General features: G+C 42.4%; 2 protein-coding genes across 7 annotated transcripts in view; one reads left to right on the forward strand and one right to left on the reverse strand.

Moving 5' to 3' along the window:
- LOC146642547 (peripheral plasma membrane protein CASK-like) overlaps positions 1 to 14381 on the reverse strand; it is a 52139-nt gene that overhangs the window by 10489 nt on the left and 27269 nt on the right. For 4 of the 6 annotated variants that reach the window (XM_085399203.1, XM_085399199.1, XM_085399200.1 and 1 more), the window contains exons 6-15: positions 9804 to 9906; positions 8943 to 9118; positions 8260 to 8382; positions 7804 to 7887; positions 7481 to 7580; positions 6554 to 6571; positions 3812 to 3933; positions 3030 to 3107; positions 2848 to 2928; positions 225 to 413 (exon numbers count right to left, since the gene is read on the reverse strand). In XM_085399203.1, coding sequence (XP_085255329.1) covers positions 225 to 413; positions 2848 to 2928; positions 3030 to 3107; positions 3812 to 3933; positions 6554 to 6571; positions 7481 to 7580; positions 7804 to 7887; positions 8260 to 8382; positions 8943 to 9118; positions 9804 to 9906 — 1074 coding nt within the window. The remainder of the gene's footprint in view (positions 1 to 224; positions 414 to 2847; positions 2929 to 3029; positions 3108 to 3811; positions 3934 to 6553; positions 6572 to 7480; positions 7581 to 7803; positions 7888 to 8259; positions 8383 to 8942; positions 9119 to 9803; positions 9907 to 14381) is intronic. The other 2 variants (XM_085399201.1, XM_085399205.1) reach the window with 1 other exon arrangement.
- On the forward strand, positions 11216 to 13947 carry LOC146642548 (putative G protein-coupled receptor 34). Its single transcript, XM_085399206.1, has 2 exons — positions 11216 to 11560; positions 12038 to 13947. Exon 2 carries the CDS (start codon positions 12067 to 12069, stop codon positions 13339 to 13341), a length of 1275 nt encoding a protein of 424 aa, XP_085255332.1. The 5' UTR covers positions 11216 to 11560; positions 12038 to 12066; the 3' UTR covers positions 13342 to 13947.

Consider the following 14381-nt stretch of genomic DNA (forward strand, 5'->3'; position numbering starts at 1 on the left):
CGGCCAGTTGGGGGTGAGGGGAAGAAGACAGGACAAAGACGCTGCTAATGTCCAGATGACAGCGTTTTCATTAGCCTCTGTGCCACACCCACCATTATACTCTTCTATTAGAAATAATGCTGAACCACATAATCACAGTAGCTGTAGCTAATTTAGTTCCACTGTTGTTGACATAAAAAAGGTTTTAACTGTAGGTTTCTGAAATGTGAGCTTCCTGCACACACCATGGGCTCATCTGTGTTCTTCTGAAACTGAACCAGCCGAACCCTGGTGACATTTTCCAAGTCCATGTCTCCGTTGGTGCTGTCTGGGGAGTCTCCGTTCAGGTACGGTGAAGTAGGCGGGGGAGTCACCCTCAACGCCTCGTCGCTGTACACCTCGTGTGCCACCACATCGTGGGTCTGCAGCAGAGCCTGGACACAAACACTCAGTGTTAAGACTTGCAGACGATGACAGCTCTTCCCTGTTTTGGATGGTGGTGTGTATTGGTCTGCCTTGTTTATTTGTATATTTTCTCTTTCACCCTGCAAGAGTGAAAATAAAGAGAAGCTTTATTTTCAGCAGCATGTTTTTGAGCTGTCTGCTCGCCTCGCTCTGTGAAAGTTTCATTTTCAGGTATTTTCTGTGAAACACTTTGGTACTCCTGTCTGCGACGGGCACTTTATAAATACATGTTGCTCATTTGTGTTCTTTATGACATCAAAACCTTTAAGGGAATTTCTACATGTGACAAATACTGAACTCAAGGATGAACTAATTACAGTAAGGTGGTTAAAAAAAAAAAAAGGTCATTGTGGCCTCAACAAAAAGCTAACCTAAAAATATAACATTTGCAAATCATGACATTTTACAAATCTGTCTCATAGGTCAAAGATTAACTTCACTGCATCAGCGTGCCCTTTAAAAACATCACCTTAACTAAGAGGTGGAGAAGCTGACTCTCTGGTATCCACCTATTAAATTACTTCACAAATCTTTCATATATTAGATTCATCAAGACCACAGGTGTCAAACATGAGGCCCAGTAGCCAGAATTGGCCCAGCAGAGACTCTAATGCTGGACAGCAATGGAAAAAGTGAAGGAAGTCGTACATTTTGGACTTTTAACAGCTTTACCTTCACTCATAAAGATAAAGCCATTAATGCTACACCAGAGTAAAGGGCCAATGAAAATTCAAATGAAATGATGTAAAAGTTCCTGTTTTTAAACACGTTTGTTTCCATTTAAGATTCATGCTGACAGATTTCTTCCATTAACTACAGCATTTCTTTACCATGTTGAAAATCTGAGATAAAAATCGCACTTCTTTTTCTCATAGTAAGACATCTCTGGGATTAAATGTGTAATTAAAGTTCCTTACACTGACAGGGGTTTCACTGGTCTGCCCACTTAGGCATCTGGCCCACGATATAAAATGAGTTTGATGTCCCTGATCTAGACAGACAAACTGAGACTGATGTGCAGAAGCACAACAACAAGACAGCAATTCTCCTTTTTCTTTAAAGGTGTGTGTGGGCCCTATAGATACGTGGCTAATAATGCCATGCTGTTTTAGGGTTATTCTTTCTGGGTGCAGTTTTTGTGTCAGTGCTGAGGCAGAAAATATTGGTTCAAGCTGGCCAACAAAACATGCTGCAAATCCCTGTCAAGAGAAGGTACGTGTGAGCACGCACAGTGTTTTTGTACGAGTGTGAAGAGAGTGTGGCTTACACTAATCCTCTTTGGGCACTAATCATGTCACTGACACACAGGGGGTTTTTTTTTTTTTTAAACATCCACCAGCCCAGTTTGCCAAATGATCACAGCTGCTCATCAGAGCGACAGCATGTACACTGATGATGCATGACAGTCAGGGAGCTTTGGAACAGCTGGCACTAAAGGCTTTTGACTTGCAGCAAAGAGAGCAGCTGAAAAGAACAACTAATAACAAAGACGTTAGTGCGCATTTACAGGACACGTCAACAATGGACTAAATGTTTGATGCCGAATCCCCCTGAATCCTCACCGCTTAAGTCCATAATTAAAGGGAACAAAACATGTCCTTCCATCACTACTTCATAACTGAAGTGATTACTAAAATCATACAGCTCAGAGGAAAAAACTCAAAGGCGTTTTCTGCCCCATGTGCTGCCACACTAAGCCCCTTCACACCATTTCTGCTAGCAGCACAGTTAAATGTCTGTGGCAGGATTAACCAGGCAGTCAGGTCAGGGTGCAGGACAGGCTAATTGGATTGAACCAAACTTAAAGCATGACAGCTGCAGTTAAGTGTCACATACCGATTCAGCAGAGAGACACACAAACAGCTCGGCTTCTTATGTTTCTAACCCAGATACAGAACAGCAGTACCATCCTACAGCTAGCTGCTGTGGATAGCAATACACACACACACACACGCACACACACACACACAGTAAAAACAACCCTATTCTGACTTAAATACTTTGTTTAATACAAAGCTACTCTCGACTAGAACCTCAGTACCTTTACATGAACGCCACCACTAACTTCTTCTAGCTCAGTTTCTATCTTCCAGGTCTTTCATCGGTATCCTCGGCATCCCTTCATCTCTGGTTTGTACTGGCCGCTAGAATCATCTGACGATAGTCTAGCTGATGCAAAGCCAAAGTATCGGCACTGCTTGCAGGTGGAAGCCCTTTAGTACATGCTCTCTTCAGCTCTGCTGTCTGTGCCTTTCCTGTGCGAGCGCTCACCAAAAGCTCAGGTGCTAAGCAGATTTGTAGTCCAGGGAGTTATGTGGGCTGACAAAAGGACCCAACTTCTGACACAGAAGGCTTTAATCCCAATTCCTAGATTAAGAATGTGTGTGCTGCCGTATATCCCACCATGAAGTGTGGCTGTGTGAGGATCCTCCTGAGCTCCTTGGCCTCCATATTCTCTGGGTAACAGGAGATGGTTTCCAGTACCTGCAGAGGAAAATAAACTTTTAGAGGCGAGCTCGTGAAGACGATCTATAAGCTACACTTCAGAGAATTTAGAAGACATTTTTATTTTTAGATTTCCTCACCTCTTTGGCTCTCTGCACTCCGTCACTTGGAGGATTTCTGATCTGAGGGGACGACCTGGTGTTGATTTTGTCATAAAGCTGAAATAACAGCAACAGCAAACAGCTCATGACATTCAGGAGATAATGCAAGCAAAGATGGAAAGCCCAAGGAGCCGTGTGGAGCATACATGTGGTTTACAGTGGTCCCTTGCTATAACGCGGTTCACATTTCACAGCCTCGCTATTTCATGGATTTTTTTTGTGCTTTTTTTTTTTTTTTATTACAGCGCATTGTGTTCAGCATCCTGATTGGCTGTAGGCCATTGTCAATCAATCTCCTCCGTGCTGTGTCTCCCGTACAGTACAGAATGCGTTCAGCTTGTCAAATTTACATAAATCTTCGATCGCTAGCAGCGTGACTCTGAAATGCTGTACTGTATGTTTGTAAGTTTTCCCCAACAAACACAACAATGTCAATGAAACGTTTTGCAGCATCAAAAGCAATCGCTGGACTTATTCTTCTACGAAGGTTTGAACTTTGAGAGTGTTTAAACAAGAGAGAAAAGTGTCAAAATGCTCATGCCTCTCTGAGAAAAGTGTATAAAGTGTGTAGTGAGGGGTTTTACAGCCTTAAAACATCTATAATAGTTGGAAAAAAATAAAGCTGGCTACTTCGCAGATTTCACCTATCGCGGGTTATTTTTAGAACGTAATTTCTGCGATAAACGAGGGAACAATGTATTGTTGATTTGTCATGGCACCTACTGGATACTTTAGATACTGCAGACGAAGCGTTTACTCACATCTAACAGAGTGTGGAGGTGCTGGTCCTGGAAGACACTGTGCAGGAAGTCCATATCTTTCTCACTGCAGTCTGTCAATGCATGGATCTCCTCTAGACTGTCCAAAACCTGTGATACTGCCCCTGTACACACACACACACACACACACACACACACACACACACACACACACACACACACACACACACACACACACTTACGTTACACACTCCAAATATACACTCACTCATAATTACACAAACATTCACAAGTACACAAAGCAGTCTCTTCAACACTACACAAAATGCAAACACTGAACATGACACACTACCAGAAACAGGCAAAAACACAAACAAAATAAAAACAACAAATTCCACAAATAACCCCAAAAAAAAAAAAGAAAGAAAGAAAAAAGAAAATCACAAACAGTACAAGTGAAAACACTGGAATACACACACACACACACACACACACACACACACACACACACACACACACACACACACACACACAAACACTCAGAACTATTGAACCCCAAGTACCTGCTGCATCGCCCACACATGCAGCAAAACCAGAGAAACAGCGGTACATGGCATCAATACATCAGAAGAAAGTCAGTTCAAAAAGTCACAGTGTGGATGACGAGGAGCAGCACTCCCAAGGAAAACAAAAAAAACAAAAACGCAGCAGGGAGAGTTAATTATTCAGACTTGCAGACTTGAGGCGGTTTACTATAAGTGAAGCTTTGTTTTAGAGGAGCTTGAGCCTGTTTTGCTCAGTTATGAAGGAAACCTACAAAAATAAGCCTAAAAAACTAAAGCTGAGCTGAAGAAAATACGCGAAAGACTTTGTTCTAAATATGTGCAATAACTGACGAACAGAGGGCTAATCGGGAGTTCTGTGATGTATGAAAGATCCAGCAGAGGAGAGTTTAAGCTGTTAAAAACTTCCTCTTTTTTAGCACATTTTAGTGAGAGCTCTTTCTTCAACTTGAAAGAGCTCTCACTATATTATATAAAAATAACCGGTGAGTCATAATGTTATAAAAGGCTAAAGATTTAAAGAAGAGAATACAACACTTCAAAACATGAGGCCTTTACACACCGGACGTGGTGGACTGGTGTGAATATCGCATGTGTTTTAAAAAGTTTTTTTTGGACTCGTATGTTCTCGTTGCAGCTGTTCACACTAATCGCACAATTATGCTCAACAATCTGCAGATCGAGTTCTTTTTTTTCCTGGTTTTTCAAATGTGAACAGACCGATCTGACCAAGCAGAACTTCGAATTTGAACTTTGATTCGAACTCAAATATCGATTGTTTCGATACCAAGTCGGTATTGGATTGATACCAACCGGGTGAGATCGATTCTTTACTTTAAGTTCCGCTCTTGTTTGCAGTGCTGTGGTTTTGGCAAAGACGAAACAGCCAGGTCGCCAGATTCGCCACTCCTGTGTGAGTGCAGAGCAGGCACCTGTTGCTGACTTAGACGCTTGTTAAGTTGTTTACATATTATTTATATTTTCACCAGTTGTTGTTTTTGTTGTTGAGAATTTTAATTGTCATTTTTGTATTATAGTTTCTCAACAGCACTTGTTTTAATTGGTTTACTGGTTTGCGAGCACTTTTTATTTAAGATTTTTCAAAAAATAAATAAATAAATAAAAAATTGATAATATTCATTTTCTATTTAATTATAAACTATGTCCTAATTATGTCCTGGGTTTAAACTATTTAATAATAAAAAAGGAAACATCACAAAAACACTTAAGGTCATGAAAATTAATTGAAATTTAGCGATTCAATGACGCATCCACCTTATTTATCGAAAAGTATCGCTATAGGCGACACTGGCCCGTATTTACTTGTTGTCGGATCGATACCAAAATATTCAGTATCGCACACCACTACTTCCTTTCCTTGTTTAGAAACATCCATACAAGCTCATCACTGCTTGATGTGGATTTCTTTTCTTTTTTTTTCCCCACAAGCTCACGCATGCAAAAGAATTCTGAATTTCATGTTGTTTTTATCGAAACACGCTCGGTGCGTAAAGGCCTGTACACAGCAATTAAAGGCTGATTTATTAGTGCATGAAGACAATGATGTTTAGTTTACAAATGCAGCTAGAAGTAGTCAAAAATGCTATGATAGTGTAATGAGTAATCATTTAAATGGGAACTAGTTTATTCATTTCATATTTTTATTCTTGACCTCTATCAGAGCAGCATCTAAGTTCAAGAATGACCTTTGTGTAAAAAAGATAAATAAATCTGTCTATCTAGAGCACAATAAGTGCCCTTTAGTTACCAGCATAAATTTGGGAGACAAATTGGTTTACAGGAAGCTGTGAGCACCAGTAAAAAGCAGCTCGCTCTGAAAAGTGGAGATAAAAGATCTTATTGTTAGTCAGGACACTGAGGATGCAAGCATCTTATCGTCTTTACTTTTGTTTTTGCTCACTGTACTCATCAGCACGTCTTAATCTGGTTGTCAAAGCTTCACGTTGCCACAATAATGGAGATGCATGTGTTTCATCTTCACAAGTCAAAAGGAAGCAGTCAGAATAAACACACACCAGAGCAAAATAAGTTCTTTAAAGAGGGGACAGCAGAGGAGACAGAGGGGGCAGAGGCATGGAGGGTTAATACCCACATCATTCAACACATGGGAGAAATGCAACTACAGAGCAAGTGATGTCATGGTGATATCACATCCACAATCTATGAGTGTGGAGGGGGTAAGAGGAGGGGGTATACGTACTTTCAGCAGCTAGCAGTCCTAGAGACAGCACAGCAGAAGGAGAAAACAACACCAAAGAAAGAGAAGCTGAGATTAGAGGAGGTTTAAAAGCAACTACGGCTGCAGAGAAGAACAAAAAACAAAACGCAGCTACGGCAGACAGAGAGAATCAGCAAAAGCAGCTAAATCTGGACAAAGTCTGCCGAGCTGCTGCAGGGATCTACAACGCAACACGTCTAGTCGAGCAACATGTCTGAAGCAACACAGCTGCAAAAATAAAACAGTCACCAGGAAGCATGACTGCAGCAGACTGCCAGCCTCAGCACAACGGACATACGAGTCCACGCGGCTGCAGCAGCTGCTTTTACAGCACAAATTCGGGGAAAAAATAAATAATTAAATAAATGAATAAATAAACAAAACAGGTTAATTAGGCTGATCCCGCTGATTAGCTGACACTGAAACGCACTCTGTTTCTATCGTTTAGAACTGGGTCGGGTTTCGTTGTGTTGCTCAGCTCTGGCCGGCACGGCCTGCAGTCTTCTCAACAGCAGAAGTGAAAGTGTAACGCTGAGACAGGGAAGTGAGGCTGCTGTTGGGAAATGTGTTCATTAAACAGGGAAGCTGTGCACCGACAGCTGCTTTTCACAAAGACACCAGAATAGAAACCACGTGAGCACAAACAGAGCTAGAAAGCAATTGTGATCATCTTCTGTTGCGCAACATGCACACACTGAACACTTTTAAAGAGGGTTTCAATAATTTAATCCATCCATTAAAATAACCTTACTGTAATCAACACCATTTCGCTGTCCTTCAGGTTATATTTGAATTAATGCAGCATGCTTTTCACTTCTTTTAGGCTCTTTGTCATGCACACAAACAATCTAATACCTGCGTCTCCCTGTTGCAAACACATTTAGAGGAAAAAGTCTGCCTGACAGTTACCTGAGGAGGTGGGATCGTCTGAGAAATCATGGAGCTCCTCAGGGGGGTCACCATAGTAGGAATTAAACTTGTGGCTGGAAACAGCAGCCAGCACTGCACCCTGGGACAGAGAGTAGGGGGTAACATGGATATTAAGTGAAATATACGTATATAAATAGATGTTATATATAAGAGTTTAAAGTGTTTAAAAGGTTGAGATGAGAGTAAAAATTCTGCCAGCAGCTTAATCTGGGTCATTAGAAACATCTGCACAGAGGGGATGTGGAGAGACTTCCTCTCACACCGAAACCTTTCCTCTTGGAGTCTAATAACACTGCGCTAACCTTCAGCTTCCTCCTGGCGTTGAACTTTCTCAGCTGCTCAACTGTTTCGGGCAGGTGGATCTTGTAGGCATACCTGTCCCTCTCCTGCATTTATTGGGAATCACAGACATAAAGATGAAGGACATTAGCGCTCGCACAGAGACAGTGAACGGATGTGAAAGCAGAGCTGTGGTTCTGAGCAAAAGGAAGTGTGCTTGAGTTAACATCAGTCAGGCCAGTGGTGTAAAGGTGAATTTGAGCTTGCGAAAACATTTACAGCAGGCAACAAATATTCACGCCCGTTTCTGGGTTTTTAAAATAGTAAAGACGATTATGAAAAAAAAAAGAGGAAATCAAACAACAATAACCTCCTACAGCTGCAGAGATGTGAAGTGAGAGTATTTTTATTTGCATTCAGTTAATTTGAATGCTAGCAGTATGTGCATGTGTGTGTGAGTGTGTGTCTTGTGATCTTGCCTTCAGCCAGGGGTGGTTGAGAGCCTCATAGACAGTGATTCTCTCAGCAGGGTCAAGCATCAGCATGCGCCTCACCAGGTCCTTGGCGCTCTCAGAGATGTGAGCCCACTGGCGGGGGTTCATCTGAAACCCAGAGAAATATTCAGAAACGCGTGAAGTAGCCAGGATGGCAGCCGAATCTGGCAGTAATTAAAGATCCAAGGACAAATTACACACCATTTAATGCTTCATAAATAAACCCACATCATTTTTCTCCCCACTGTTGTGCAAAATGTTTTACAGTTTGGTTTTTTTGGCAGCAGCTTGATGGAAGATAGCAACGGTGTTGTCCATCACTCTGCACACTGCGACTGCATCTGCTACAGATTAGTGCACCAAACAGGAAACTCATACTGTGCTGAAAGCAGATAATTCATCAGACCTTTATCTTAGTTTTTTTCTGCTGATACAGTCACTTTATTCATCACCTCTCACATTCTTGTTGTGTGAGAGGAAAAGCTGAAGACACCAGGGGGGGAGAGGAAAGGCAGGCCACAATTTGAAGTTCTGAAGTGATGTGGTAAAAGCACTGCATTCAGTTCCTGTAATCCAAGACCTCAACTTTGTATCTAACATGCACAACAGCACGGTTCAGTCTGAGCCTCAGGGCCAAAGCACAGGCCGTTTTGGCATTTAGCGCCTACCTTGTATTTTCCTTTGATGATAGCCTCAAACAAGCGCTCCTTGGTGCCGTAGAAAGGCAGGCAGCCGGACAGCAGAATGAAGAGGATCACTCCACATCCCCACACATCTACCGGTTTGCCATAAGGCTCCCTTTTCACCACCTCTGGGGCCATGAAGTGGGGCGTGCCCACTCGACCTGAGGAAAGAGATAAATTTCATACACTACGCTGATACACTTTCATGATGAACTTTTTATTATTATTTAAAAAACACATTTAAACAAGCCCGTCCCGTGCTCTTTTTTTTAGAGCGCTGCTGCTTGGAGAATATCTCACAATCCAATATGAGAGAGTCAGCGAGGATAGCTCAGACAGTTACATGTTGTGATTCATCTAATGAGCATGTCTTTGGACTGTGGGAACAGACTAGGGCTGCTCGAGGAGACCCACATAGACCTGCTTACTCATATCCAAAATACTGCCTGGTCATTTCGCTCAATCCAGCCTAAACCACAACCAGTGAAAACCTGTTCCTAATAACGTGGCAGTTTTTATTAAGTAGGATATTTTTATTGAAACATTACAAAGAAACAAACAAATCTATTACATTTCATTATTATTAAGGTTGTGGACAGAATGTAAGCATGAGTGAGACGTACAGTAAGGGGGGAAAAACCCGACCTTTAAAAGAGACTATGGAGGTGACTGCATACGTAAGCATTAGTCTGCGTGAAGTCTGTTACCTCATTAACAAGTCGGTGCACTTTGCTGTCATTTCTGCATAAATGGTAACCACAGGTGTGGGGGAAGACCTACACTTGTTTTGTGGGCCACCTGTAATCACGGAATGCAAGAAAACCCTTGAAAAGTGTTTCACTGTACCTCCGGCTACTAAACCAGACTCTCCCAGCTGGATCGCCACTCCGAAGCCTCCGAGTTTCACTGGAGCAGAGTTCTCCTTTGAGGCCAGGAGCACACAGTGAGGCTGCACAGGAATGAAAGACACGCGTCAGCACAGTGCAAATGACGACAAGCTAATACTTGGTACAATTAGGGCCTGACTGATGCGGGACAGTCTGAGCAGACTTTAAAAATCACACTGACTTTTTTTAAAATAAAAGAGGCACAAGCACAGACACTGCAGAGCATTGCTTTGCTCTCTGTGCAAGAGTGCAAGATTCCATTATGTTCAAATGGTGGTTAGTGTACCCTGGTTTCACTTGAGCTTGCACAAATCTGACAGTGCGTTCAAAAGGAGATGCACATTTTTTGTCTCACACTTTGTGTGCTACAGAGCTCGGTGTTGACTGACTCCAGCAGTGAGCAATGGAGAACTCTGGAGGTAATTCACAAAGCTGAAGAGACCTTTTTTAACCCTCCAGTATGCTTTTTAGATTCTGGTTAATTCATTTATTTTAGAAACTTGGCAGGATACAGACAGACACGTACAGCAGGAATCAATAGCAAACATTAATATATATACAAAAACAACAGAAACACACACATTAGAGAACAAGTTGAAAAGTGCCTGGAAGTAGCACAAAGAAAGAGACTGTATGTACTTAGACTAGTGTGAAAAAGGTGACACCGAAGCTTCACCATGTAGTCACACAGGACTAGTACTGCAGGTCAGAGGCAGGTAAGAAAATATTTGCCAAGTGCCGTGATAGCTGCTGCTAAATTACAACGGCTAGTTTATTAAGGAGAAGGACATTAAGCCAACCGCGTTCACCGGTAGACTTGTAAAAACTGCTTAATCAAAATTGTTATGACATTTTACTTAATATCTAATTCACTGGACAAATAGTGCGGCGACTCGCCATGACCCAAAGCTTTCTGCGAGGAAAACTAATCAGATGATGTCAGCGGCTGATGAGCAGCGAGGACGGTGTTGCGTGGCATGTTTTCCATCACGGGTTCTGTGTCAGTGGTAATAAAACTGCTTCCCATCACAGTTTCACATATTTGTTCTTTTATAATAGTAAATCCAAGTTGCACACCTAATTTTTTTAAAAGACAACAAATGAAATGATGGGTTTCAGAGATGTGGATGCAAATTGGAAATAAAATTTGTTTAAAATGTTATCAAATGTTTGTTAAATGCAGTATTCCTCTCAGGTACATTCATCTTACTGTCCCTTTTTGTGACAGTAAGAAGACATGCACAACCATAGTGAGTGTGAAAAGTGGTGGGCTCACTTCCTGTCTTCTTATTCTTTGCAAATTTTGTAGGGGGGGTGGAGAGAGAGAGAGTACGAGAGAGACAGCGAGAGAGAGACAGCGAGAGAGAGAGAGAGAGAGAGGGGGCCGTCTCACATCTATGAGAGAGGAGAGGCTATGAAAGAGCTTTCCAGTAAAGACTGAAGACAAGCTGAGCAGAGCAGAAGCGGTGACACAGACAAGCCTGCAGGATAAATTACTTCAGAGGTGAAAACGGCAAAAAGGCGGTGCTCAGCCAGGACTAGTTTCTTTTAACATAAAACAATTAAACTCACCTTTATTCATTTAACAAAAGCTTTAAGAGACTGATAATGGAGCAGCATTAGATGGACGGAGGAAAATACATGCAGGACTACTGTGAGCTCACACTCCTACACATTCACAGCTGTGTTGGATCTTCTATGGAAGGATTATTGATGGTGAGTGTTGCACCTTAATCCAAACATCTGTGTGTACGAGTCAGAGTGACTGTGAGCGCTTTTGCATCTGCAGCGTGCACCCCTTGGCTCCGCTCTAACACCGTGGGACTGGAATTTATGCGTTCAACAGGCATAAAACTTCTGATTAGTCATGACTCCTGCTCCCACCCGTGAAAGCTAAATCACAGTGGAACTTTGAAAAAGCTGCACAGTGTACAGAGCTTTAATTTTGTAAGGTGCCGCACCTTTTTTCAACACAAATTACTATAATTTCCACTTGATGGTGGAAAACTCACAGATCATTACTTGTGTGTGACCTTAATCTACAACCTACGTATTACTCACCTCACTGTGTATTACTCATAAAACACACAATTGCAGTTTCAGTCCGTGCACCTTGTTTTGCTGCACAGCAAGAGCTTCTTTGTATGTCTATTCAGTGAAAATAAGCTGATTTCCCCCCTTTTTTCCCCTTAGGTCCTGATGTTTAAAACTTCTGAGCCACAATGAATACGACTTTCAGGCCGGTACTCCCAACCTCTGCAGTGTTCGACACCTCTCTCCCTATATCCACGTCATCCCTCCCAGGCTACATGTCACCGTCTTCTCTTTCTCCTTTCTCCACCTCAAACTACACAGCTGTCACTTCAACCCCGATGCCTTGCTCATTTAATAATGAAAGCCTCCGTGTTCTGCAGGCGGTGGTCTATTCTCTTTTCTTCATCTTTGGACTCGTGGGTAACCTCTTTGCTTTGTGGGTCTTCCTGTTCCTGCATTCGGGCCGAAACTCAGTGCGGGTGTTCCTCATCAACTGTGCAGTGGCTGATCTGGTCTTCCTGGCATGCCTGCCCTTCAGGGTCTTCTTCCATATTAATGGAAACAAATGGGTACTGGGACCTGTGGCGTGCAAGATGGTGGGAAACCTATTTTACATGAACATGTACATGAGCATATTTCTACTCGGATTCATCAGCCTGGACAGGTACTTGAGGCTGAAGGGGAAGGGCAGAGCACGGAGAGGCCTAAGGCTGAGGCTGTGGGGGCAAAGCAAGCCGTGGAGCTGGGTGGCATGTGGAGTTCTGTGGATTGCATTCCTGGTGGGTACGATTCCCATGATTGCTGCACCAGAGGATAAGGAACACAGCGATAAGTGCTTCCAGTACAAATTGCGACAAAAAGCCTACTGGAAAGCCTACATCAACGCAGGGCTGGTGGTGATGTTCTGGTTCATCTTCATCATCCTCGTGGTTTCCTATGCCAAGATTGCCTCACGGCTGCAGCAGGTGTCACGGGACAAGCCGGACCTACCTAACGCACAGAGATACAGGAGAACCGCAAAGAAGTCCTTCTTTGTCCTCTTTCTCTTCACCATCTGCTTCGGGCCCTACCACGCCTTTCGCCCCTTCTACATCTCCTCCCAATTGAGCTCAAGCCTATCCTGTAATTACATGCAAATCATGGACTGGACCAATGAGGTGATGTTGTTATTCTCAGCCTTTAACAGTTGCTTGGATCCTGTCATGTACTTTCTATTATCGGGCTCGGTGCGCAAAGCTGCCCTCCAAGCACTCGGACGCAGACTCGGCCACCGGCTTCTCTTCCTGAATGACGTGACATCCAACAGCTCCACCATGGATTTCAGACGGCCGTCTGTCCCTGTGGTTGTACCCAACCTCGGTGTAAACACTCAGTCACTCACCCCCAGAACCAGTATGTGTGTCATCAACTCTAACCTCCGCTGCACAAGAGTGACTACGCTTCCACCTACTGGCCAACAGTGATCACAGGAGGAAAAAAAAAATCGGAGTAAAGCATTTCCATTGACAGCTTCGGTTCTAACAAATTATGCCCCCGTACATGAACCACTGTCAGAGATGGATTTTGAACCAATTTCCATTATTGGTTAAAGACAACAGATTTATGTCTGAAGACGTACTACAGCATCAGCCATGTCTTTAAAAATTTACATTTACAAGACTAATGATGATATGAAATGTGTGTGTGTGAGTGAATGTCAAGAATTTTCAGTATTAAAAAAAAAGTTTTATGGAGAAAAAATAAATTGCTGTAGACTTTAATAGAGAACTAACTTTTCTCTTTTCACACTCTTTCAGCACAGAGCACATTATATTGGCATACCTATACTGTTATAGTGGTGGATCCTCTAACAACAACCAGTGTTTCAAACAATGAGGTCAGAGTATGTAGGAGCTCAGGTTTCCTATTGCGTTAAATGCTTTGACTGTGGATCTTAACTCTGGATCCAGTGAAAGAAAAACTAATATAATTTTATTTATTAAGTGTGAATCATGCAGATTAATCGCAGTGAGTCTGCTCATGTAAGATAATCGTTTATTTACCCCAAATTTGTTTTAATTTTGAAGAAAAAAAAGTGGCTGGAATGGACAATAACCTATTTCGTCCTTTAAGCCTTTTGCTTTGCTTGAGCTCAATAGTCTGCTCTTACAAGAAGCAAACGAAAGCCAGCTTTGACCCACCATGATGATCAGCGCTTGCACTGGTTCTGCTGCTGACAGCTTTGAGCTGTGTGGTCAAATGGCTCAGATGGGATCAAGGGCCTGGTTCAGCACTGCTCCATATGGTCTAGTAGTGTCGGACACCTGTGTTTGAGGGTTAATCCTGTTGGAAATACTGGGGGATTCTGATTTTGCTCTAGGAATGCCTAATAAATCCACACAGTTGATTTATTTACAGCCGTAGATCCCCAAGTATTTACGTAAATATATTTCTAAAGGTGACATCTGGTCAAAACTTCATATTAATAGCACATTTAGAAATGTATTTACTCACAACTTTACTA

The sequence above is a fragment of the Rhamphochromis longiceps genome, linkage group LG23, assembly GCF_057381845.1.
Source record: "Rhamphochromis longiceps isolate RC_006_pf linkage group LG23, R_longiceps_female_GT1.1, whole genome shotgun sequence".
NCBI classification, from domain to species: Eukaryota; Metazoa; Chordata; class Actinopteri; order Cichliformes; family Cichlidae; genus Rhamphochromis; species Rhamphochromis longiceps.

Excerpts from the sequence above, each read along its gene's own strand:
- LOC146642548 (XM_085399206.1), top strand. The coding sequence starts at position 12,067 with ATGAATACGACTTTCAGGCCGGTACTCCCAACCTCTGCAGTGTTCGAC.